Source organism: Panulirus ornatus, chromosome 55 (assembly GCF_036320965.1).
Source record: "Panulirus ornatus isolate Po-2019 chromosome 55, ASM3632096v1, whole genome shotgun sequence".
Lineage (NCBI taxonomy): Eukaryota > Metazoa > Arthropoda > Malacostraca > Decapoda > Palinuridae > Panulirus > Panulirus ornatus.
This window is the reverse complement of record NC_092278.1, coordinates 21,388,948-21,415,155: the sequence shown is the minus strand read 5'-3', so window position 1 is coordinate 21,415,155 and position 26,208 is coordinate 21,388,948. Positions and strand designations below refer to the sequence as shown.

General features: G+C 43.9%; 3 protein-coding genes across 3 annotated transcripts in view; 2 read left to right on the top strand and 1 right to left on the bottom strand.

Annotated features, from left to right (window-relative positions):
* The window catches only part of LOC139765529 (visual pigment-like receptor peropsin), a 79,818-nt gene extending 72,798 nt beyond the window's left edge, over nucleotides 1-7,020 (bottom strand). Inside the window, exon 1 of the mRNA XM_071693052.1 lies at nucleotides 4,992-7,020. Coding sequence (XP_071549153.1) covers nucleotides 4,992-5,156 — 165 coding nt within the window. The 5' untranslated portion in view covers nucleotides 5,157-7,020. The remainder of the gene's footprint in view (nucleotides 1-4,991) is intronic.
* Nucleotides 7,021-14,094: 7,074 nt separating this feature from the next.
* LOC139765528 (uncharacterized) lies at nucleotides 14,095-19,558 on the top strand. The gene is made up of 9 exons (XM_071693051.1): nucleotides 14,095-14,324; nucleotides 14,512-14,573; nucleotides 14,718-14,890; nucleotides 15,870-16,041; nucleotides 16,612-16,746; nucleotides 17,436-17,480; nucleotides 17,707-17,793; nucleotides 18,859-18,971; nucleotides 19,212-19,558. The coding sequence occupies exons 1-9, from the start codon at nucleotides 14,162-14,164 to the stop codon at nucleotides 19,246-19,248; spliced, it is 987 nt and encodes a 328-aa protein (XP_071549152.1). The 5' UTR covers nucleotides 14,095-14,161; the 3' UTR covers nucleotides 19,249-19,558.
* A 1,668-nt stretch (nucleotides 19,559-21,226) lies between these two features.
* The window catches only part of LOC139765527 (uncharacterized), a 47,989-nt gene continuing 43,007 nt past the window's right edge, over nucleotides 21,227-26,208 (top strand). Inside the window, exon 1 of the mRNA XM_071693050.1 lies at nucleotides 21,227-21,793. The gene's annotated coding sequence lies outside the window, so the exon portion shown is untranslated. The remainder of the gene's footprint in view (nucleotides 21,794-26,208) is intronic.

Below are 26,208 nucleotides of genomic sequence, written 5' to 3'. Positions count from 1 at the left end.
TGCAGGAGGGAGGAACTCCTCCCACGGACGAGACCGAAGGGAGGCTGAGGGAGAGGTACAGAGAGTCTGCCTCATGCCACCACCCTGTCTTCTTGGTGGTGTCTGTAGTAGACAGGTCCTCCTGACGAGGGAGTGGACGTAGGGTCAACCAGCACGTGCTACCGTGAGGGAGAGGGGCCCTTCCTCGGTACCCGTCTGGGGGTGATAGAAAGATGGGAGAGCCCAGCTGGCCACAGGAGAGTTCCTGAGAAGATTTCCCCTCCGCTGAGGCCGCTCTAATCTTCCCCTCACCCCGTGTTCTCTGGAGGGTGAGGGGAGGGTGAAGGGGTCGAGGGGATAGTAAAGATGACCACAAGCCATCTGGACGGAAGAAGGAGAAGCATTATCATCATCAGCCTCTCTCCTCACACACACACACACACACACACCTCAACTTTCTATCCAGCTGGTTCGGGAGTTCTCGGGCCTCGCGGGTCAACTAGATAATTAAATTACTTAATAAGTCTGAGGGAGGAAGTTTATTGAGACCGATACAGACAGCCAGCAGGGCAGGCCAGACCGCTTCGTCTCTTCCCAGTCCGGGACCGACCGACCGACCCCCTCCCCACGCTCGACCAACGCCATGGTCTCACCCACACCTAGGGAGCTGCTACACTTGAACGCTCACGTTCTTTAAGGTCGCCTTTGAACGCTGCGTCTGATGCACAGCATCATTTTCTTTTTTCATTCCCATTGAAACGTTAAACGTTCGTTGTAGCCAGCGAGAGAGACTCCCTCCTCGTTGAACGTTCGTTTTATTCTTCTTAAAACGACGACTGACGAGTTTTCCCTCCTACACCCATCCCTCGGGCTCGGGGAAGAGTCTCTGGATAAGGCAGCGCTCATCCGGCTCACTGTCAACCCAGCTGTTCATCCTTCCGTTTCAGGGCACGTCAGTTGATGAAATGGGTACTTGGCGTAATCCTATCTACTACCGAACTTTTTGAAGCAGTGAAGCATGTTTCTTTTTCCTGAAACGTGTGTTTGCTGTGTTTCATCCCCAGGAGTGGCCAGCCAGCCAGTGTTGCTCTCTCTCGTCAGTGATCTTACGAAAGTTTGGCAATGTGTTGCGAGTTGGACTGATGAAGAGAAAGCCATTGTTTCAGAGAGGTGGCCAATGACGATGCTCTGTCAATAGTTCCCGGCTGATTACAGCCTTTGATTGGTCTTTTGGGGGGTTTTGTAGTGGGTACATGGTACGTGCAGGGACGAGGAGGAGGAGAAGAAAAAAAAGAAGCGCTTGAGGTAATCAGTGACGTGGGAGAAAATTAGAGAGAGAGAGAGAGAGAGAGAGAGAAATATTATTGTTAATTCGTGGTTGTCATCTGATTATTATTTTTATTATTATTATCGTGTTCATAGCTTGTTCATCCGGCCTTGAACTTTGCTTGGATGGTTGTTTTGGGGGAGGGAACTCAAAGACCATCTTCAAGTACTCTACGGGTTAGGGTCAGGTCAGAGTTCATCTTCACTGCATCCTTAACACCCTTAACCACATCCTCGACGCCACTCGCTTTTGAAAAGCCAGGTTGTGTACAGGTTGCCGGAGCCTGACTCTAGCTAGACTCCCTCCTCTCGTCCATTTTCCAGAGGCACTTAGTCATCCACGAGTGGAATACAAAGGAAGACGAAGACCCTTAACAGAACACCGACTGGGTCCTCTCCTCTGTGATGGTCAGTGTTAGATAGCAGACCCCTGATCTAAAGGCGATTAAGTACCTGTAATCATTATATGTAGGTAAGGGAAGGGATGGATATCAGTCGTGTAAGGGAAGGGATGGATGATATCAGTCGTGTAAGGGAAGGGATGGATGATATCAGTCGTGTAAGGGAAGGGATGGATGATATCAGTTGTGGACTTGAAGCCAACTGGTTGTCCATTTTCTTCCGCATCTTATCTTCGGCACAGCTTTCAACTTCTCCAGTTAATAAATCTTTCCATATGGTTTACCTGCCCTGTTGGACGATAACGCCTCCTCCTCTTTCAAAATGAAACGTTCGCTTACTGTTTCGTGTCCAGTCACTGCGAGCGAAAGCAGACTGAAGTGTTGCTTGAGCAAGGATCTTCGGGTGGACATTATTATCATTCCCCCGACCTCCCCACCTCCAACCATCTCTCTCCTGAGCGGGAAATACCCGGTCCTCTGGAACTTCCCCGTGTAACAAGTGGCGTAGTCAATAGAGCAGTTCAGTGTTTACCTATCTCAATGGACAGCTGCTTCGTCGCTCTCACAGATAAACCCTATCTGGATCTGGGTGTTTCATTTACCTTCATTCCATGTTAATGTTCACGTTAAATCTTGATCGTGTTTGGTCTATCTGCTTGTAGAATGTTCTCCACCACAGGCAGTGGGACTTTGTTCTCCACCACAGGCAGTGGGACTTTGTTTACAGTGGGTGAGTAATGGCTGTGGCTTTGATGATATACGGGTTCAGTGCTGCCTGTTGATGATGATGCTGTGTTCAGGAAACATATTTTGTTTTTTCCCCAGTGACTTAAGAACAGAACTTCTTTGGAATCTCTTGTTGACCTTCGTAAGATTCCAAGTAACGCGTTACGTTGGATGTGTAAGTTTCCAAGTAACGCGTTAAGTTGGATGTGTAAGTTTCCAAGTAACGCGTTAAGTTGGATGTGTAAGTTTCCAAGTAACGCGTTAAGTTGGATGTGTAAGTTTCCAAGTAACGCGTTAAGTTGGATGTGTAAGTTTCCAAGTAACGCGGTCATAAGACAGAGCCACACATCTTTCAAATTGTCTTCGGAAACATAACGACTTCAGTGAAATTGACGTAAAGACTTAATATGTCAGTGACCCTTATTGCCAGGAGATGAAGATAATGACATCCAACCTCGGCTACACACACACACACACACACACACACACACACACACACACACACACACACACCTCCTGCATTCTTATAATTATGCTTCCAGTCCCACAGTCCATGAATATTTAATGGCCTCGAGGATGTTATATAAATTTCATATAAATCGTGATTCGTCCGAGTGAGAGACACGTTTAATGGAATCCGACACCCTCTTGCCCAAAGTCCCCCCCCCCCCCCCCTCACCCTGCGGGAGTCTACAGCGTTTTCAAATGTAACGGTTTTAACGGTTTTATAAGATTTGAAAAATGCAGCGTTGCTAATAGGAGTCTTATTCCATGTAATGTTTATATATATTTTTTTCTCTTCATCCCCCGCGGGTGAAATGGTAGATATGGGAACACTGCTCAGTTAGTCCATAAGGCTCTGATGAACGTCTCAGACTCTTAGGAAAGTGGCCCTTACTGCCGAAGTACAAGATCAAATATTCAGGTAACGCTTTTAGCTTAAGCTTACGCGAGGCAGTGTAGCAAACGGCTCAATGAATTTCTTATTACACGTTTTCTGTGTCGGTTTCCTTTACCAGTGGTGGCCTAGTGAGGGTAGGTCACTTGTGTGTCTTCTTGTCTGACGGAGGGAGACGCGCACGACGGTACGACCCTTGTACACGACGGTATATCCGGGACACCATCCCAGCCCTAGGTACATGGGACACCATCCCAGCCCTAGGTACATGGGACACCATCCCAGCCCTGGGTATATCTGGGACACCATCCCAGCCCTAGGTACATGGGACACCATCCCAGCCCTAGGTACATGGGACACCATCCCAGCCCTAGGTACATGGGACACCATCCCAACCCTGGGTATATCTGGGACACCATCCCAGCCCTAGGTACATGGGACACCATCCCAGCCCTAGGTACATGGGACACCATCCCAGCCCTGGGTATATCTGGGACACCATCCCAGCAGATGTCTGTGGTCGAGATCAGTTTCCGTGTGTGCACGGTAAGGTCGGGGTCGGCCACAGACGCCCCCCTTGTGTCACGTTACCAGAGCCGTGACCAGCCTCCCTCTGGCGTGACCATGGGTGGCTGACGGGTCACTCACTGGTCGTCCACACCATCGCTCTCCTCAGCTCTGTGCCTCCCACACCCACACTTTGCCCCTTCCCCCCCACAGAGAGAGAGAGAGAGAGACCCGTATTACTGGAATAACATTTTTTTCTCCCCGTTTTACCGGGATATATTTTAAATTTTTTTCCTCCCCGTTCAGGGAATTTTCCTCGTATGAACGGGATTTTTTCCCGTATTATCGGGATTTTTTCTTACACTTTTATCCTTTTCATGTGGACGATTGGGATTTGAAAGCAATTTGAAGAATCTTTGGAACTTTTTTGTTTTGGTTTGTTTTGGGCAGCGTTTGAACTTTACATTTCCATTTCATTCATAGCGAAGGAGTGAACATGGGAGGCCAGAGCACAGGTATGAAAGGATAATGATATATATATGGGTCTGCAACAATGGAAGAAGCATATCTTTTGAAAAGGTGAGATAAGGAGTTAATGAAAAAAAAAAAATATAAAGATTAATATAAGCTCTCCTGTGGTGTTCGTAGACCATACATTCAAGAATGGAAAGGTTATATGAAAAAAAAAGATGAGAGGAAGTGTCACACCTGGGCTGTATAGGAGAACAGATCACAACGATCAATCCTCGTGTGTCTGATGTCCACAGAGAAACTGTGGGAAGAAGCAGCTGCAGCACATGACACCTGCTCACGCAAGGACCATAGTGAATCTATACTTAGACTTTACCTTCGTGTGTACTTCACCTTTGCTTCCAATGATATTAGAAAAAAATTATATAAATCGTCCTTCCCTGATCCCTCTATATCTTGGTACTGAATTATATATATATATATATATATATATATATATATATATATATATATATATATATATATATATATATATATATATTTAGATATATATTTAGATATTTAATTCAATTTTGATATCATAAGCTTCCTTGCGTGCCCCTGTAATGAACGTCTGCCCAGACGTGTGTTTATATGGTCAACACGGTTATGAAAACAAGCACACACACACACACTATACCCACCTGCTTATTCTTGGCCATAACGATGAGTACAACGAGGTTGTTAAACATCCCAAATATGCCTATGAAGAGCAGGAAGAAGGCAGAGAGGTAGTAGCCTTCCTCGGACAGCTTGTTGGAGGCAGACAGCTCGGAGAAGTTCCCCGGGGCGACCGCACCGGTGTCCATCTCTGCGGCAGGGAGGGGGAAAGACCCCCCTCCAATTCCTATGGTCCCCCCTTCGTCCGCGTAGAAAACGTCGGTCCTCAGTTCGGCGGCGCCCGTGAAGTTACGCAACACGAGTCTGTTTTCATCGTTCTCCTTCCAAGGGGGGGAGGGGGATGGATGTCCAGAACCTTAGTTGGGTCTGGTCCGCCTCGGGGACGTGAGCGTGGCAGTGTGGCCAGGTCGATGGTTCCTCCCCGCATCCATAGATCCGCTGTTCAGACGCGAGGAAGTGGCCAAGCGCGACTTCGTTTACTTTCCAGTTGGGAGAGAGTTTTGATTGCCTCTTTTGTTCGCGGTGGCACGAGTCTTACACAACTGCTTCCCAGAAATCCGTAGCTACGCGAGTGTTCCATTCTACAGCATCGTAATCATGGAAATGGATTTAATGGTTATATATAGAAACGATCGGTAAGGTATATGTATATATATATATATACACAGCGCAACATCATTTGGTCTGGACAATTTCTATTATTATTTCCGTTTTCTGTTGCTACATGACACTACGGGGAGTTTTAATTAATGTCTTTGATCTCTATAGAAGAAAAAAGGTATATATATATATATATACGTTGCTGCTAACTTATATCATTTTTGTACAAATATTACTTCATCGTTGTCACTTTTCATCGAAAGGTACAAATGGTTGAAACATTTGTAGTCGGGATGTTACACAAGGCTTCTGAAACTGTTGTATGTTTGTGTCTTTTATTCTTTTGACGCGGTTGTATGTTTGTTGTCACCTGTTGTAATGTCCTTATGCTCGTCCCTGTGTGTATATCGGCTCATAACATTATCGTAAGCGGCTTGGCACTCAGGGAAAGTCTCACCCAACATGGTTTATTCACGTTACTAATTATGAACACCATTTTCTGTTCCCCTATGTTCTTTATTTTCTTGTTCATTTTGTTATTGAGTTTCCTTCTCAGTGTTCGTGAACTCTGTTCTCATGTCCCGTTCATTCGTATATTCGTGGCAAGTTTCACCTGTTTATCTCAAGTTTGTTTCTGTTTTCCAATCATTTTTCATGTTCTTGTTAAAGGTGAACTTTTTAGAGCTGTATCCTATCGTAATATTTAGATTACAGGTCAATGTAATTGAGCTGTAGCTACTGTACCTGCGTTTGTAATGTTCCTAATTAGGTTAGTTACATGAATTTTTAGAAGATAAATGTACACGAAACAATTACATTTAACGTCTTAGGATACAAGGAGTTTCCCATGAAATACTTTCATGTGGATGAAGGTTTTGATTTCCAACACTTTTTTGAAAGGAAAGTGTTCCTGTAAGATCTGACTTACAGCTGTACTTCCCCCCCACGGTAGTCCATGTGGCACTTCCCTGATTGACAACTGTCCTCCACTGGATTTTGTCCTTTTTTGTGTGTGTGTGTGCCTTTGACAGTCGCTTAAGAAATGTAATGATATCATTACATTATCGTGGAGACGAACTGCCCTTCCGGGACTGGGGTAGTGATGTTGTGGCACTTTCCCTTCCTAGGCTGTTCACAGGAAGCACTTACACCGCGTGACACTGTCCGTCAGTGACTCCTGCCCCCTTACTAAAACCCTTCCAGGAAGTGGCATATTCTTCACGTGATATTTATAGAACTTGCACGTGTGTGTATTTTCAGATGTCTTTATAAAACTTCGAAAAAATAGAAGGGAATGTTCCATTCTCTTCCCTTGGGGTATGCAAAAACATTCTTACATACTGGCGTAAGAAAGTCCCACATTATCTGTTTCTCATTGCGTCCAGAACGCTCAAGTTCACCGGGTTTACCGCCTGGAGTGAGGGGACAGGCCCGCGCGCCACCAACAACCTACCGTCGACGGCTCGGGGGATACTAAACGTGCTCACGCTCCTCCCTCCTCTATATACCTCCGCGCGACACGTGACGCCGCGTGTCACGTGACCTCCACAGTCGAAAACATTTCATGGCGGGTGACTCATTAATTCACAACGTCGGTGTCCCGGGTGGGTGTGTGTGTGTGTCAGCCGTGTGTCCTCCTGTCCTCGTTGCTGACATCATCAGCCATCCACGAGGGGACTGGTGTTGCCGTTTGTCAGCTGGGAGTCGGGAGTATTTGGGACTATTTTGGTCCCGCCATTGATCTTGCTTGACGCCCGTTAATCTACTTATCATCTCCCCCCCCCCCCCCCCCACACACACACCCCCACCCACCCACTACATCCTCACCCCCCCCACACACCCCCACACACACCCCCTACATCCTCCCCACACACCCACTACATCCTCACCCCCCACCCCGCTGTAAGTGTGCTACGTAAGAGGATTAGCGAACCAAGAATACGTATATTTTTTTTTGGGGGGGGGGAGGAGGGTGGAGGGGGGTAGTACTGGGGCCGTTAGGAGGGGGAGGGGGTGGGAACCAACCATTGGCTGTGGTACACACACATACACACATACACACACACACACACATACACACACGCACACACGCACGGTCTGTACATGGTGGTTGGATGGTATGTCTTCACGTGGTTGGGTCTTCTCTCTCTCTCTCTCTCTCTCTCTCTCTCTCTCTCTCTCTCTCTCTCTCACGGCCGTGGGATACCGGAACGTATCTACCCGCGGCGTAAGAGCGAGTTTTCGTTAACACGGCGGTAGGTGTCGTTAATGGGGGCTGTTTTAAGTTAATCCCACGTTTACACCACCTGACTTCATGACCAGTCACCTCATTAGTTATACATACATACATACATACATACATACATACATACATACATACATACATGGGAAAAAAATTATGAATCTACGCTTAACATAGTAAACCATTCTGTACCTTGCTATAGTATTGCTATGACTGTATAGAACTTTCTGCTCTTGCTGTACAATATTTTTGTCCTTTACGTCTGTGGTCAGTCACTGGCGTAGCATTTGACCCTCGTAAGGTCTTTCAAAGTAGTTATCCTTTATCTCTACGTCTGGCGGGGATGTATACGTTGTTGTACTAACACTTATCCGTTCTTACGTCTATGTTTTTGTCGCCTTTTTGTTGTTGGTTTGTGCGCCAGTTTGGGAGCTGATCCTCAGCTAATTGGGTCGTTGGTACGAAGGGGCGGGGCTTCACGTGATTCGCTGGTCGGTTCAGGGTGGGGGGAAGGGGTGGAGTTTAACGTTCCTGGCCATTCAGTAGAAAGTGGGCGGAGTCTGACGTCGTACCCATCGCAACAAAGGGGGCGGAGCTTCATGTGATTGGCCCGTCGGTACGAAGGAGGCGAAGCCTTAAGATACGTCTCTCGGTATCAAGGGAACGACGTGACGTAATTTTTGGCCCGTCACCACAACGAGGTCGCAGTAGTTTCGTCTGATTGGACCGTCAGTACAGAGGAGGGCGGAGTGTCTTGGTAATTTCATTAATCTTTACGAAGATGGGGCCAAGCCTTCACGTGATTGGCCCGTTGCTTCTAAAGGGGTGGATCACTTAGGGGGAGGATGATTGAGTCGTTTGGACGGTAATAACAAGAAGTTCAGGCCATCATGGCCGGAGTATTGAACTGAACTGCTGATTGACCACTTGACATGACCCTCACGAATAGTGACAACAGATGGAGGGGGGGGGGGGGTGGACAGATACACCCACCTTCCACCCACTCCACCCTCCCCACGTGTCCTACAAGACCCACCCCCTCCGGTCACCACCCTCCCCTCCGCCCTAGGAACTCCTCCAACCAGTCCCTACCTCCTCCCACACCCTCCAAGCCCACAGATCTCCCCCATTCCATCCTCCACACACTAACCATATGAAACACTCGCAGTTCCGTCTCCACTTTGCCACCACTGTATTTGCCACAGTGGCTCCCCTGACTCAATATCGCACACCGTAACGTAAATACCAGTCCTTCAGTGATAGTCTAAGTAATATTGCGACCACGTAACTAATTTTCAAGTGTGTCCCCGCCAGATTTAATTAAACCCCTGGGTCTGCTCGCGTACGTAAGATGGGAGAAATTGCCTCCATATCATAGTGAGTAACTGGAGATGGAAACATTTAATATTGTTTGTTTCAAATATTCATAATGTCAAGCTCTCATACGTAAGGCTTAGTACACACACACACACACACACACACACACGGCGCGGCAGTCGGCCCACAGCCAGCGCAGCTGTTTATCTTCTCCTATGGGGGCTGTTGATCGAAGAACGGGTCCCTGGCGTAAGCTGGGGTGTGTATATACATGAGGTATACCTCAAAATCCGTCAGCAATTATTGCGTCATCGCGTCTCTTCAAGTGTGGAAAGGAAAAGAATGCTGTTGGATGACGGTCAACTGTGTCGTCCCATCCGGCACACATCGTCTTGACATCCGCTCATCGTCGCCCGTCGCCATAAAATCCTTTGGCGACAGGAGATGGGCGTCTCCTTATTCATACACCGACTCTGAATTAGGATCGTTGAGAGAGAGAGAGAGAGAGAGGGCGGGCGGGGAAATGCTAATTTTCAACTTCTTATGAAGAGAACTTGTGGGGAGGAAAGTTTGAGAAAGATCCCTCCTCCCTCTTCGGTTGTTGACAATAGCAAGTCTGGCGGCCGCTCGCCATACACGTCTCCGCCGCGCGTCTTGTTGCTGTCGTGCGATTGTATCGTGTTGCATCCGCCCAGTAATGGGTGATTTACGTTAATTGTAAATACGTACAGTTTCTGGGCTCAGATGTGAGTAGATAGAATGTACGAATAAGATTATAGGGTGAGAAAGAAAGTAGAAACTGGATATCATGTAGATTGTGAATTATATAACTTTGTAATGAATGATTAAACCATTATCATTGGTTGAGTTCGTTTGATTGTGTTGTTTTTGATGTGGGATCCATTGTGTCTTAGAGGAGCTGACGGTTACTTATTTACGTGTAAATAGGTGACGTAAATGTCCACCTTTATGGTAAATGTCTACGTCGCCTCCCTAGCGGTACCTTACACCCATCACCAACTGTCTCTTAAAAATACGGCTAGAATTACGACAGCCAACTTACATCAAAATTCTTAATCTTGTAGAATAGTATATGTATTTAGGGCTTCGTCACCTTTATACAATATAAAGATGTTTTGACCTCTGACCTCAGAAAACCCTTTTAAAACACCTAAATGAAAAGTCATCAGACTCTTCGTAGTATCGAATTAATGTACATTCTGACCTAGCTTCGTGTTAGTGGTCTCCAAAGTGAAGTACAGCAAACATTGATCATCATTGGAAAGGAAAAGCATAAGAAAAGACTCTATGTGTGTCCCTACATAGGCAAGGAAATAAAGGAAATAATAAAAGGAAAAAGATATTTTGTATTGAAGCCAAAATTAAATGAATCGAACGCACGGACTATCTCTCTCTCAGACCCGTACTGTGGGAGTCGGCCACCAATTCTCTCAACCCTTGTGTTTAAACTGAATCTAATTACTGGTGGAACGTTACCTCATTGTCTCCTTCCCTGAGGTTATCCGATCATCGCCTCGCGGTTACACTGGCCTTAAATTGCCTTGTACCTACACACACACACACACACACACACACACACACACACACACACCACACACGCACACCTCGTTTATGTAAATGATTTACTGGCTTCATCCCTGAATATGTTTTATGGACGTTGCCGAAATCAAGAGATGGGGGGGACCCCACGAGTGTACAACTCCCTCCCCGTACACTACAAGAAATAGACGATAAAGAGAATTATATACGTAATCGTATGAACACACCAAGTTAGAGCGAAGCCGAGATACGAAAGGTTATTATAACTTTGAAGCGAAGAGGATAAGAGCAAGCAAGTGGGATAAAAGAAAGAACACCCCCCCCCCCCCCCAAGGGAAATCATCATCCTGGGATAAAGACATCCAGAATGTATCCCACACAACACCAGACTTGAATTCGCCCAGAGAAATTCGCTTTCATATCTCCACGGTGGATGTGTGTATTGTGTTATGTTTGGTGGGTCATCCACAGCAGGAAGTTTCTTCTCTTGACGAACTTGGCAACTCAACCCAACCAAGATGTGACCTTTAGAATCATTATAATTTCAAATGATTTAGACAAATGGTACGGTTGATGGCGTATTACCCATTTAAATGTTGACAGCCATTAAATCTAGTACTGATCGCTGAAGTCAAACATATTGAATGACTTAGTTACTAAGTGTAATTGAAAATATTACTGTTTGGCAACACTGCGACCAGTAGTGGAGGGGATGCATCTTTTGCCAATTAAAGAGAGTGTCTCTCCTTTGTGTACATCTTTACTGATTTCTTGTCAATATAACAAAAAAAGAGTAAAAAAATATATTGACCGTAACCTTTTGATGCGTGTCATGAAAGACATTTTGAAGGTAAAAGAAATTCAGAGGTAAATGTTTTGATAAATGTACAGTTAAGACTGTTGTGACGGGGGGGCAGCATGCTGGGGGAAAACATCTACTGCTCACACTTCGCCATAAAAGACGAGAGACACAGACGAATATATATATATATATATATATATATATATATATATATATATATATATATATAGAGAGAGAGAGAGAGAGAGAGAGAGAGAGAGAGAGAGAGAGGGCGACTAAAAGGAGAGGGTGCGGGGGGCTGGAAATCCTTCCCTCGCTTTTTTTTTAATCTTCCAAAAGAGTTACAGAGGAAGGGGCCAAGTGAGGATATTCCCTCAAAGGCTCAGTCCTCTGTTCTCAACGCTACCTTGCTAATGCGGGAAATGGCAGTGAAAATATATATATATATATATATATATATATATATATATATATATATATATATATATATATATATATTATTGAAAATCTCTCTCTCTCTCTCTCTCTCTCTCTCTCTCTCTCTCTCTCTCTCTCTCTCTCTCTCTCTCTCTCTTCTCAGACAATAGCGTGAAGACCCCTCCTCTCTCTCACTCGCTTCTGTGAAGTTTCTCGCCAAAGAAAAAAATATGAAAAAAATCGTACGCAGCTTTTCATTGGAAATTTTCACGAGAAAACTTCTTTTTTTCTCCCCTCTCTCCGTCTTTTGTCTCAATCTGTCGCCGGTGATGGGTTTGGAGAGGGGGAGTGGCGAGATTCGAGATGAAAAGGTCGGCTACTGTGGAGGGGGAGAGAGTTGGATGAAGATAAACAAACCAGTTGGATGTGAAAGAAGAAAAACAGACTTTGTACGGGCTGGTCCATTATTTTCAGAGGGGGATGTAAACATGGAGGTGTAGAGCAGAGTGTACGGGAGTGGACGGACTCTTAGGAACATATATATAGTAAGTACATATAAGTAATAGCACAATGAAGCTCACATATACTAGAAATTGTAAGTGGTAACTGAGGAGGGATTATCGCTCTCCCAACCTGAACCATTAGTGTTAATTAATGACCTCCAGAAATGATAAGATGGTTGCGTCCAGGTGTGACCCCTCACCCATAAATGAAGTAAATCATTGTTAGCAGAGGACGAACAGAATCATTTATAAATTTTGCTCGTCCAGGGACGACCACACACCCCCCACCCACCCACCTGACGACAAGAGGTTCCCGCATCTATTTTTTTTGGTCTCATTATTATGAGAATCTCTCGTGAGGACACACCTGTTCATCTTTGGACCCGCCGTGATAACACAGTGTAATGACATGTCGTAGACAAACTATTTAATGTCAGGTTTTTGGGGATATTTTTTACCTTCCTTAAGTACGAAAATTTAATGTTGATATAAGAATTTGCATATGATTAGTGGGATGGGATTTCTTTTTTTTTTACGGGAGAGTAAGCCGTATGATGACCTTTGACCTGATTCCATAAGGTTTCAGAGGTCACGCCAGAATATGTAAGAGTCGTACCGTCGTGCTCAAGGGTCGCAATGTCGTGTTCAAGGGTCATACCGTCGTGCTCAAGGGTCGCACCGCCGTGCTCAAGGGTCGTACCGTCGTGCTCAAGGGTCGTACCGTCGTGCTCAAGGGTCGCACCGCCGTGTTCAAGGGTCGTACCGTCGTGTTCAAGGATCGTACCGTCGTGCTCAAGGGTCGTAATATCTTGCTACAGGATTATATAGCCAGCCTCAAGCAGTTAGTGGGTACATTTTACATTATAATGTTTCAGAGACTCTTATTACAGTGAATTTCAAAGTAATTACATGAGGACTGACTAGATCCCTCAAATACCAAATATTTTTCAAACTACCTTCAACCATAGATGTGTCTTGTAACATTATTCTCCTGAATTGCTCTGAAAATACAGCTCCTGTCGTTCTTATGTATGCTGTAGCTTGTGATGGACAGTAACTTTCTAAAGATGCTCGAGAACTTCATTATAAAAATCGTATGAACAAGTGTTGGAGGAAGATGATGGACCAACTTGACGAAGAAATTGAGGTTTGTGTAACAAAAGCAAACATTTTTTTTTCTTCAGAAAAAGTGGGTCATGAATGTGTTTGCTGTGTCATCAGAGCGGCTATCAAGTTCTTGTTGCTGTTGTTTGAGCAAGTCAGATATGGTAAAGAAAATAAAAGAATAGATAAGATTTGGAAGCCGTATTTGTGTTAACCCCATAACATTGCCAGGTGAAATCCCGGAGTGACACATAGTGTACTTCGATTTTAGAATGAATCACCTGATAACTACCTCCATCGCCATTTTGTGGTGATCATCTAAATCCAATTACAAGTAAGAACTCCACGTATTCTTGATGATGGTCATGAATTTAGATATATATATTGTGTTTCCCGTGTTGGCATTACCGCCCGCCCGCAACCCGCAGCAGGTGTTCGCCCTCCCATTGCTTTCCCAGGACTGAGAACCTCGTCGTGTTTTACGTTTTTTGTCATCGCTCTCACCCCACTCCACCTCCCCTCACGCGCCCCCCTACTGCCTCGGCCACTAGTACCCCCCTCGTACTCACCCTCGTACCGACCCATTTTATCGGGCGAGTGTGCGTGCTCGAGGCGTAGTCTGCGAGTGGGCGTCACCACGTGAAGAGGATGAAGACCTGCCTCCTCCTCCTCCTCCTGCTGGTGGTGGTGGTGGCTGCCGCCGGCGCTCATGGCGCTGTCACACCACCGCGCCCACCCCACCACGCCAGGACTTACCCCCTGATGCGCGCCCCTCCGCGCCCACGCCAAGATGTGGTCATCGACGGCAAAGGTGAGTGGGAATGGATACAATATACACTCGTAATGACCTTCCTTAGCTAATGTCTAGCTTCGGCTTTACGTCATCCATATCCGTTTTGTTTGCGTCTCGTCACTGTGGTCTGTGTGTGTGTGTGTGTGTGTGTGTGTGTGTGTGTTTACCTTAACTAAGTTACATATAATGTATTTTTCTTCCTCAGAAACGACCATTGGCCTGGCTATAGCATACCACTTCCGGGGTATTGTGACCGACACTATGGAGGTGAGCAATGTAATTGTTTCTGTACTTGTTCTTCCTGACTTTCCTTGTTCCTCTCTCTCTCTCTCTCTCTCTCTCTCTCTCTCTCTCTCTCTCTCTCTCTCTCTCTCTCTCTCGACCGCTTATAATCCTCCTCCTCCTCCTCAGATCTTCCGGATGGTCCTGGCAATCCTGCACCCGGCAACGCCTGGCAGCGATGACCAGGACTACTTCCACCTGATCGAAGAAAACGTGGAGCGTGTGGTTGGCGACTACGTAGACCACCACAACATGGCGCAGCTCGTCGTCTACAAGGACAGCTTGGGTTCGCTCCTGCAGAGGTAGGAGGATCGTAGTTTGGGGGAGGGGGAGTCTCCCATTTTCCAAGACCACCTGAGTGGGTTGACCCGAGTTCCAATTTTTATTCCTGATTTTTTATTTTATTTCTTGTGGGTTTTTGTAAATTCCCGTTTTCAGTATTGCTTTGCTGACTGTCACATCGTTGTCTTGTACGACTCGCTTTATCTTCTTTGCCTTTATCATAGCTTAGCTCTGTTTAGCCTAGCCCCAGGTAACTTAACATAGCCTAACTTAGGCCACCTGAGTGTGGCTTAACCTTATTTAACTTCACGTAGCCTAACTTCGGTTACCTTAACATAGCCTAACCGCACCTGCTTTAACATAGTCTAACATGACCTCCCTAATTTACCTTTTAACAGAATATAACCTAGTATAGCCATAGCATAACCGAGGCCAGTCTGTAATTACGTGACTTAAGCTTAATTAGCTTATCTTGCAATATGTAATTACCCAGTTTAACCTTACACACATTGTAGCCAAACTTAGTATAACTTTCTAACTTAATGTAGTGTCGTATAACCAGAGTAATTAACTAACTTAAAGATTGTGACTTAATGAGTTCACTAAGTGTGTTGTAAATATAGACGTATCGAAATGTTCACGACGGTACGACCCTTGAGCATGACGATACGACCCCTGAGCACGACGGTACGACCCCTGAGCTCGACGGTACGACCCTTGAGCATGACGGTACGACCCTTGAGCATGACGGTACGACCCCCTGGCTCTGATGATGGGTCATCACCACCAAGCCTTTTGACCTCTCAAATCACGCCCCCCCCCCCCCCCCCACGCTTTTTTTTTTTTCATCTGCAAAGGTCGGTCGTGTCAAAGAGTCGTACCGTCGTGTTCAAGAGGGTCGTCGCAACCGTCGCACTGAAAGCAGTCGTTAGCCATTGACGTGTGTTCAACCTCCCTCCTTCCTCCTCCTCCTCCTGCTCCCTCCCACTCTCCATCTAGGTACATGGAGGCTCCAGTGACCAGTGCCATCTACCCGGACAAGAACACCATCGCCAACTCCCTCTCCACCTCCATCATTGCCAACCGGTTCTTGGTGGAGGCTGGGGAGCGTCCGCAGTCCATGATCATCCACTATGCCGACCTGGCCTCGATCCACCTGCTGGTCCTCAAGGTACTGACGACTCTTCCGCTTACGTGGAGAGGTGATGATCCACTTTGTAAGTGTAGGAATGATCCACAGGTACTGACGACTCTTTCACTTATGTGGAGAGGTGATGGTCCACTTTGTAAGTGTAGGAATGATCCACAGGTAGTGACGACTCTTCCACTTACGTGGAGAGGAGATGATCCACTTTATAAGCGTAGGGTTGATCCACTAAAATGTGGCTTTTGTCTTGTCATTTCTAAGGTCTGCTAATTTTTTTATTGTCACTATGTATTGTGCACCATTATAAAGTTCTGGGTGTCCATCTCACTATATATAAACTCGTCTGAAGATATCTTAGACAATCGAATAATTTTAAAAACTTGATCAGTTTTAGAAACTCACCAAAAAGAAATAAACAAAATCAGACCCACCCAGCCCCCCCCCCTTAAAAAAAAGAGAGTGGGGGAGGGCCATGATCTAGGTTACACTAAAACAAAAAATGGAGTGTTAGGAAGTGGGAGAGAGAGAGAGAGAGAGAGGCATTGAAGATGTATTTCCCAGCTGCTGACCCCCGCCACATTTCGTGTGTTGCAGGACGCGGCCGAGACGTACACCACCTGGTGGGCCGGCGTGTCCCGCTGGTGGATTGACCTGAACATACAACTGGACCATTACATCAGCTACGGCCATGACCTCCAGAACACCATCGTGGACTGGAGGAATGACATGGTGAGTTGTTAACTCTGACCCTCAACGGCTTCCTCTGACCTGTTGACCTTACCCCCATAACGACTTGACATATCCTTGTGTTATGATGACCTTCCGTTTTTCTGTAGTTACCCCTAGTAAGAATTTATTATATTTTCTCTAAGTACAGAAAGATGGTTACAGAAAATGGATATTTACTTAGATTTAATGGTATCCTAATCTAGAACAATTTTAAAAAAAAATTGTGAACTATTCGTTCAGTTGTCACTCTGGCCTAGCACATTTAAGATGTCACAACAATAGTAACATATTTCCTGAAATGAGAAATACACTATTGACTAATTATTGAGATATAGATGAAAATTATTCATTAGGTGGTTAACGTACGTAAGTTATTTTGGAAAGATGTACATAAACAGGCTCCTGTTATCATATACAATTTTAGTAGGTTTTCTCATTACTTGTGATGATAACTGTGTGTAGTAATGGTTGTAGAGATGGCAATGATTAATGATAATTGTAATTTTAATTACTTATCTGATGATAGCGTTGGTTGATAAGGATGATAGAGCAATGAAATATATACTTATGAGAAATTTAGAAACATAATAATGAAAATATTGAGTTATTTCTTTACTTTTGATTCATTACTTAATTTATGAATTGATTATGATGTTTTTGAATATAAGTGTTTGTAATTCTTTCTACAGCTTGACTGTACCTATGATGAAGGTGGTAAATATGACGTTTGGACGGTGAGTATGTACTGGCCAGTCATTGTAGGTAGTCTTGTAGTCCCACCTAGTCATTGTAGGTAGTCTTGTAGTCCCACCTAGTCATTGTAGGTAGTCTTGTAGTCCCACCTAGTCATTGTAGGTAGTCTTGTAGTCCCACCTAGTCATTGTAGGTAGCCTATCAGCTCTGTTTACTCCTTGAGTACGGTGAGTCAACCCCTTGAGTACGACCACAGGTGTGTTGCAGGTGGTGGACCGCGTGGAGGGTATCACAGACATCTGTAGACAGCTGCACGGGACGAACACCTGTGACAACCACTGCCAAGCTTACCAGGTAAGGTGGGCCAGCTGAGCTTAAGCTGAACCTTACCCGTCATCTTCCATGCTCTCCTTGGACTAATTACGGCTTGGGTTAACAAGGGAAAGTGCTAATTGCTTCCCAGGTAAACAGGGGAGGTCGTAATTGCTTCCCGGGTGAACAGGGGAGGTCGTAATTTCTTCTCAGGTGAATAGGGGAGGTCGTAATTGCTTCTTAGGTGAACAGGGGAGGTCGTAATTGCTTCTCAGGTGAACAAGATATTCTATGGCTGAATTTGAGGGGTTCGATCCCACTTAAACGCCTAGATTATATTTCGTTAAAACCTGTTTCGACAGTGATTATATTTTAATCCTGAATTGATTACGTTAAGCTCAGGGAACACGAATAATCATTTGCTGTTGAACAATATGAACAAAAAAAAAACCGTTGGTCAGAGTGATGACTGTTCATTGTTGAACAGTTTACAAATAAACATTTTAACATGTGTCATCTGACCCCTGTCCATCGACGGTGTCGCAAGACCCAGACGTGACAGACACACTGTCGCAAGACATTCTCATCAAGTACGTGAAGAAAGAAAATACTCATTGCCATGTGCATAACTGGTGTTGTCATTGTCCATAGTATACCAGTTTTCGAGATTTGATTAGTCCCATAAACGCTTTTATGATCGAACGATCCCAATACATATATAGTTTAGGCCCCCTTAAAACGTTTTCTAATATCTATTAAGAGAGAACGTATCTTCTTAAACCCGTAAATGCACTAAACGGACAGACAAGAAATTGATAAAGATTAGTAAATAGATAACTAATAAATATTTCCTGTGAATAGATGAATATATGTATGTGACCATAAGCTTCCCTTAAATTAGATGAATGATTTCGTATTTTCTCTCGTAGGTGAATAGGAAATTAACAATAGATGAATAGATAGATAGATAACAAAGCAGTTTCATTTAGTAGATGAATACATTTAACTTTAAGCTTCCCCTGAATTATACGAATGATTTTGTTTCTCTCTCTCTCTCTCTCTCTCTCTCTCTCTCTCTCTCTCTCTCTCTCTCTCTCTCTCTCGTAGGTCAACATGAACAGAAAGGTGTCGCAATTCGTCTGGGAGTACATGGGAAAAGCTCTTGCCGAGTGGGAGGGACTCAAGGTGAAGGCGACGCAGATGGCAGCCCACGCCACAAGGTCAGTACACGCCACTTACTTACTTCCCCCCGCCATGACACTTCCTCCCACCATGCCACTTCCCCCCACCATGCCACTTCCCCCACCATGCCACTTCCCCCACCATGCCACTTCCCTGTACACATTACCCGCTGGTTGTGTCGCATCTTGCTGCTATTTTTCAACTGTAACGTTGACTGATTATGGTTGCCGGAACTCCTTCGTTTGTTTTCGATTATCCCAACTGTTATCTCTCGACAGATATTACAAGTCTCCAGTGTTCGAGAAGCATCATTAACTAGTCTGTTAGTAGTCTTCGTCTTCCGTCTTGTACAACGATATGAAAACCACTTCGTATAATAAGAATGATTTGTCATATTGTTTAGACTTAACTAGTAGATTATCTACTAACTGACTGTAATGAGACAACTGGTAACGATAGATTTGTAGGATATGCATGTTGATACCAGAGCATTTAAGACTACAAATGTATTTCATTTTCAAAATAGCTAAGTTTTATCCACGCAGATGAGATGTGAGATTATTAGTGTGTCATATGTTCACACACTTCTACCTGTAAATCAGTAAATAAAGCAGTACTTGTTTTACTCTTAAGTAAATAAAGTAGTACCTGTTTTACACTTCAGTAAATAAAGTAGTACCTGTTTTACAATAGTAAATAAAGTAGTACCTGTTTTACACTTCAGTAGATAAAGTCGTACCTGTTTTACACCAGTAGATAAAGTAGTACCTGTTTTACACTTCAGTAAATAAAGTAGTACCTGTTTTACACCTGACGATAGGCAGCATTTATTCCTAAACTGGTTTTGTAAACATTGTCTATAAGGTCGAACTACCCAGTTCAGTCTTTGGTCGTCACCTCGTCCTACCATATCCATTCTGAGGTAATCGATTACCTCTCACCGCCTGGATTATCTTCCTCAGCCAGCCTTCTCATCATAGCTTGGGGTAATTACTTGCCCAGATTATCTTTCCTATCAGGACTTTAGGTAACAGGTTACCTCGATTAATTTGCCTAATTCAACCAGTATAAATTACCTTCTAATGTAGTAACATACCCAGCTTGCCTAATCCATGTTTAGGTAAGAACTTAACTCTCTAATCTATTCCATCGTAAGGTAAGCAACCTAACCAGTTTGCTTAACCTAACTTGCCTTAACCAACCTAACTGATCTGACCAGCTTACCTAACTCAACCTAATATAATTAACAATGATAATCTAGTTCTGACCAGCTTACCTAGCGCAACCTAAGATAATTAACCGATAATCTAGCTAACAATGACACTCTAAAAAGGAAGAAAAAGTATAATGTTAAGAAATATCGGTCTTGTTATAATATGGAAGTGGATAGAAAACATACTTAACCCCAAAGTCAGACTCGCTCGCAGGACAGACCACACAATCAGTAGTAGTTCTTAATTTTGATAGTGTCAGTAGAGCTGCTAGAGAAAGTATAGATTTTGAGAGCAACGAAGTCTGTAAATAAAGGGAACTGAAGTGAGTGGACACTGCTCAGTTACCAAGACAGGAATGAGCAGTGGAGACAGCAGACATGGGTGATGCATTAGGGATGCTGAACCGATTTGATCACACGTCGATTACATGTTCAAACAATGTAAACAAGAAGTTATGAGGAGAAACGAGTTTGACATGTTTAAAGAAGGACTTTGATGGCAGGAGAAGTATGGGTCATAGGAAGGACTTTGATGGCAGAAGTATGGGTCATAGGAGCAACCTAACTGAAGAATTGTACAGTACTAAAAGAAAAATTTTAGAAACATTAAAAGACGAGACCTCACGAGCGTAAAACTTTTCCTATGTTGTAACTGGAGCGTACATACACTAACACACTTATATGTGTGTTATAACTGCTTGTGTGTGTGTCTCGTAGAGCTATACAGTTGTGTTTGCCCGTCCATTAACATTCGACATTTACATTTGTCTTGGGTATACACATGTACCTATTCTAATATGTGTGTGTGTGTGACCATAAGGGAAACAAAACACGTGGATCTAGGCGAAGCGGTGTCCTGTTATGAGAATAATGCCAAGGAAGGGATATTCTCACATCTCTGCATTATATATATATATATATATATATATATATATATATATATATATATATATATATATATATATATATATATATATATATATATATATGTGTGTGTGTGTGTGTGTGTGTGTAGTCGGTTTTCCAAGGTGCAGTACTTCATGTAGCTTACCTTAGTATGTTCATGCATTCTTTTTCTGTTTGATTTTCGTATCTCAGTAAATTCAATATTTTTTTTTTTTTTTTTTTTGCATTTTTTCTAATATGGATTATACTTTCAAATCCCTCGGCAACCCTGCGCACCGTATGATAACATGTTCACGCTCCAAGCTGCGTTGCCAGGCGAATGGTAAACACGAAACACAGTAAAGTATTTTGTTTTCCCCACCTGAAACACATATGTATACTTTTTATGTGACTGGGTATACATAACACTACATATATATTAAAAATGCGCGTCATCCCTCCTCGATGGAACGCACAATAAATTCGCCATTTTTAATTAATCGCACGAAAGATCGGCAACCTAGACCACACACTTCTGGCAACGTTTTCCCCAAGATTACCTCAGTTGGATCTGGATATGTGAGGAGAGCAGTCGGTCCCGTCGAACCCGTGCCTGTGATATGTTTCTTTGTGTCTCCTCCGTTATGGAGTTACCTCGCCGGTGATGTAGGGAGGACCAGCGTATGTTTGATACTCAACGCGTTTGATCAGGAGACCTGGAGGTGCATCGCCCACAGCCAGGGAGGCCCACGTTACCCAGAGGTATTATGGAGTGTCGGTTTTCCCCCCGATTCATCTTGACGTTATGTGCCCTCCATGCTGCTGCTGCTGCTGGTGGTGGTGGTGGGGTGGAGGGGAAACTCCCCCTCACCTCCTCCACCAACAGCCAAGCAGACCCTCTCACGCCTTAGAACGTTCACCAGAGGGTCTGTGTTGTGTGGTAAGGTCACACCACTGGTGGACCGGTGTGGGGTAAGGTTTTAGTGTATATATATATATATATATATATATATATATATATATATATATATATATATATATATATATACACACACCCACACACACACACGCTGTATCCTACGACCTTCCCTCCAGAGTCCTGCAGCCCCGAAGACAGCATCGCCCTCCGTCGTGTGGGACAGGGACAGACCCGATCAAACTCTCGATACAGTCCTCCCAGCCCCCCCCCCCCCCCCACTAGGCCTACCAAACATTCTCCACAAAAAAAAAAAAAGAAACCGACCAAAAAAAATGTTGGGTCGCCTCCACTGGTGGCCGCCGCCGAGCCCCAAAGCCACACCTCGAGTGGTCAACACGGAGTTCCCGAGGGAGCAGCCCTCCCTCACCTCCCTCACCTCCCTCCATCCTTCCCTACTTCCCTCCCTGTTTATAACCTCACACCACCACCGGTGGCCCGGGGAACCATTGTGTCTCTCATCTCCAGACCACCTCACTTTCCTCACCATCCCTCACTCGCTGCTACCCAACCAATAACAAGCATCATATATATATATATATATATATATATATATATATATATATATATATATATATATATATATATATATATATATATATATATATATATCGTAATCACGAAGTACACACGTGACAATCACAGATGAACTTGTAAAGCAAGAGAGAAGTTTGGAGCAAGAAAATTTTCTGAAGCGCTTTCGTGTATTTCAACACAATGAAGCGAATGGTAAAAGTTCACGGAAGAAATTTTTACAAAGCCACTAACATGTTAACTATAGTCACATCTTGGAAGTGCGACCTATTTTTTTTTTTAACTAGTTAACATTTATTGGTGCCTTAAAAATTTCCTCCAGTGATCTGTTACAATTTACTTCTGCAGCCGTGTTGATATATAAGAAAACTTTTAATTTTTTATCTGATTTGACATTTCGTTCATGGCTTCCATACATATATATATATATATATATATATATATATATATATATATATATATATATATATATATATATATATAATGCATATGAACGTGCTCTTTTATAGATGACACAATGCACTCCAACAGCAAGATTCGAACCCCCCGTACCAGTTGTGTGGTCGCAGGGTACGCTAAGTACGACCCAGCTATCACAAATATGGTACGGGGCTTCGAATCCATGCTCTTGAAGGGCTTTATGTGTTATATATATATATATATATATATATATATATATATATATATATATATATATATATATATATATATATATATAATCAGCGAATCGTTAATTGCGTTCTCACATTGTCCGTAAATGATCGTATAGTTTTATGAAGAATTATTGGAACAGGCGAACCACTGAGAAGTCATGTTAACTAGAATAATTACACTCTTAATTGTTCTGATAATTTGCAGTTCTACTGGTCGTGGAACCAGCGATGTCTGGTGTGGTTAGAGGGTGATGATCACACACGTACATGAGTGGGTTAGGTTCTGGTGAATGTAGTGGGTGCAAGTGTAGGTGTTGAATTAAAGGGGATAGTTATGATCAGTTGTGCCACTAGAGTTAACTACCCATCCCTTCAGGGCGTCGTCTTGTGGATCGTAGTCTGGCATCAGCTGGTGTTTGGTTGTATATATGTATGTATGTATGGTTGAGCAAGTTGGATACTGGGTGTATGTATATTTTCAGGTCTGGCCCTTAATCTCCCTGCTGTATATTATCATGGTCTGGGATAAGGGGGGTCCTGAATTGGCCTCTACCTCCCCCCCCCCCCCCCCCTTCATTTAAGGGTCTGTACTGGAAGGTAAGCTTTCCTTTGTGACCGTTATGGCGGAGTAGTGGTGGTGATGGGGGAGGAGAAGGCCTGGGGGCGCTCGCTACCTTGCCATACCTCTCGTTGCTTTTACCCACTTTCTCTACCCTAACATATAAGGAGGTGGGAGGGGGGAGGACGAGGGGTACTAGGTGCTTCTTAACGCCCACTTAACGAGCTGACGAGGCCGCTCGGGGTTGTTAGGCCTAAAGGTTGCCCAGTCACGCTGGGCTTAGGTGGTTGGTGGTGGAGGTGACCCCACCTTTCTGGATTGTTCTTAACGTATTTCTAGTTTATCATATTCCTTGTTGTCCATATCAACCTCTCTCTCTCTCTCTCTCTCTCTCTCTCTCTCTCTCTCTCTCTCTCTCTCTCTCTCTCTCTCTCTCTCTCTCTCCTCCCAGTAATAGTTTAGCTAATTATTTCTGGTGTAAAATTAGTTGGAGACTTATTTATAGCACAAAGGGGAGCGATTATTGGCAATTAGTTTATGTAAGTGAGATAGATGCATTAGATAGACAGTGTGTGTGTGTGTGTGTTTGTGTGTAGCAAATGGAGATCCCGGCCTCCATCCTTGACCTGGTCTTCCATTCATTCATTCTGTATTTTCTGTCATAGTAATTATAAATTCTGATAATTGACCATGAATTTTGAATTATCTGTTAGTAATGAAAATATTTCATGATAATAAATCATCGTTATTATATTATTATTATTATATGATTATAATTTTATTATTATTATTATTATTATTATTATTATTATTTTTATTATTATTATTATTATTGCTCTTATTCACATTTACTCTTGACTTTCTTCTTTCACACTTTTTACCAAACTCAGTCACCAGCTTCTGCAGTTTCTCACATGAATCAGCCACCAGCGCTGTATCATCAGCGAACAACAACTGACTCACTCCCCAAGCTCTCTCATCCACAACAGACTTCATACTTGCCCCTCTTTCCAAAACTCTTGCATTCACCTCCCTAACAACCCCATCCATAAACAAATTAAACAACCATGGAGACATCACACATCCCTGCCGCAAACCTACATTCACTGAGAACCAATCACTTTCCTCTCTTCCTACACGTACACATGCCTTACATCCTCGATAAAAACTTTTCACTGCTTCTAACAACTTGCCTCCCACACCATATATTCTTAATACCTTCCACAGAGCATCTCTATCAACTCTATCATATGCCTTCTCCAGATCCATAAATGCTACATACAAATCCATTTGCTTTTCTAAGTATTTCTCACATACATTCTTCATGAGTCATACATACACTAAATAACCTTATCAACCAGTCAACAATACAGTCACCCCCGTTTTTAATAATTTCCACTGCAATACCATCCAAACCCGCTGCCTTGCCGGCTTTCATCTTCTGTAAAGCTTTTACTACCTCTTCTCTGTTTACCAAATCATTCTCCCTAACCCTCTCACTTTGCACACCACCTAAACCAAAACACCCTATATCTGCCACTCTATCATCAAACACATTCAACAAACCTTCAAAATACTCACTCCACCTCCTTCTCACATCACCACTACTTGTTATCACCTCCCCATTTGCCCTCTTCACTGATGTGAATAAGAGCAAGGTTATTAGGTACAGTAGGGTTGAGGGTCAAGTCAATTGGGAGGTAAGTTTGAATGGAGAAAAACTGGAGGAAGTAAAGTGTTTTAGATATCTGGGAGTGGATCTGGCAGCGGATGGAACCATGGAAGCGGAAGTGGATCATAGGGTGGGGGTGGGGGCGAAAATCCTGGGAGCTTTGAAGAATGAGTGGAAGTCGAGAACATTATCTCGGAAAGCAAAATTGGGTATGTTTGAAGGAATAGTGGTTCCAACAATTTTGTATGGTTGCGAGGCGTGGGCTATGGATAAAGTTGTGCGCAGGAGGGTGGATGTGCTGGAAATGAGATGTTTGAGGACAATGTGTGGTGTGAGGTGGTTTGATCGAGTAAGTAACGTAAGGGTAAGAGAGATGTGTGGAAATAATAAGAGCGTGGTTGAGAGAGCAGAAAAGGGTGTATTGAAATGGTTTGGGCACATGGAGAGAATGAGTGCGGAAAGATTGGCCAAGAGGATATATGTGTCAGAGGTGGAGGGAACGAGAAGTGGGAGACCAAATTGGAGGTGGAAAGATGGAGTGAAAAAGATTTTGTGTGATCGGGGCCTGAACATGCAGGAGGGTGAAAGGAGGGCAAGGAATAGAGTGAATTGGATCGATGTGGTATACCGGGGTTGACGTGCTGTCAGTGGATTGAATCAGGGCATGTGAAGCGTCTGGGGTAAACCATGGAAAGCTGTGTAGGTATGTATATTTGCGTGTGTGGACGTGTATGTATATACATGTGTATGGGGGTGGGTTGGGCCATTTCTTTCGTCTGTTTC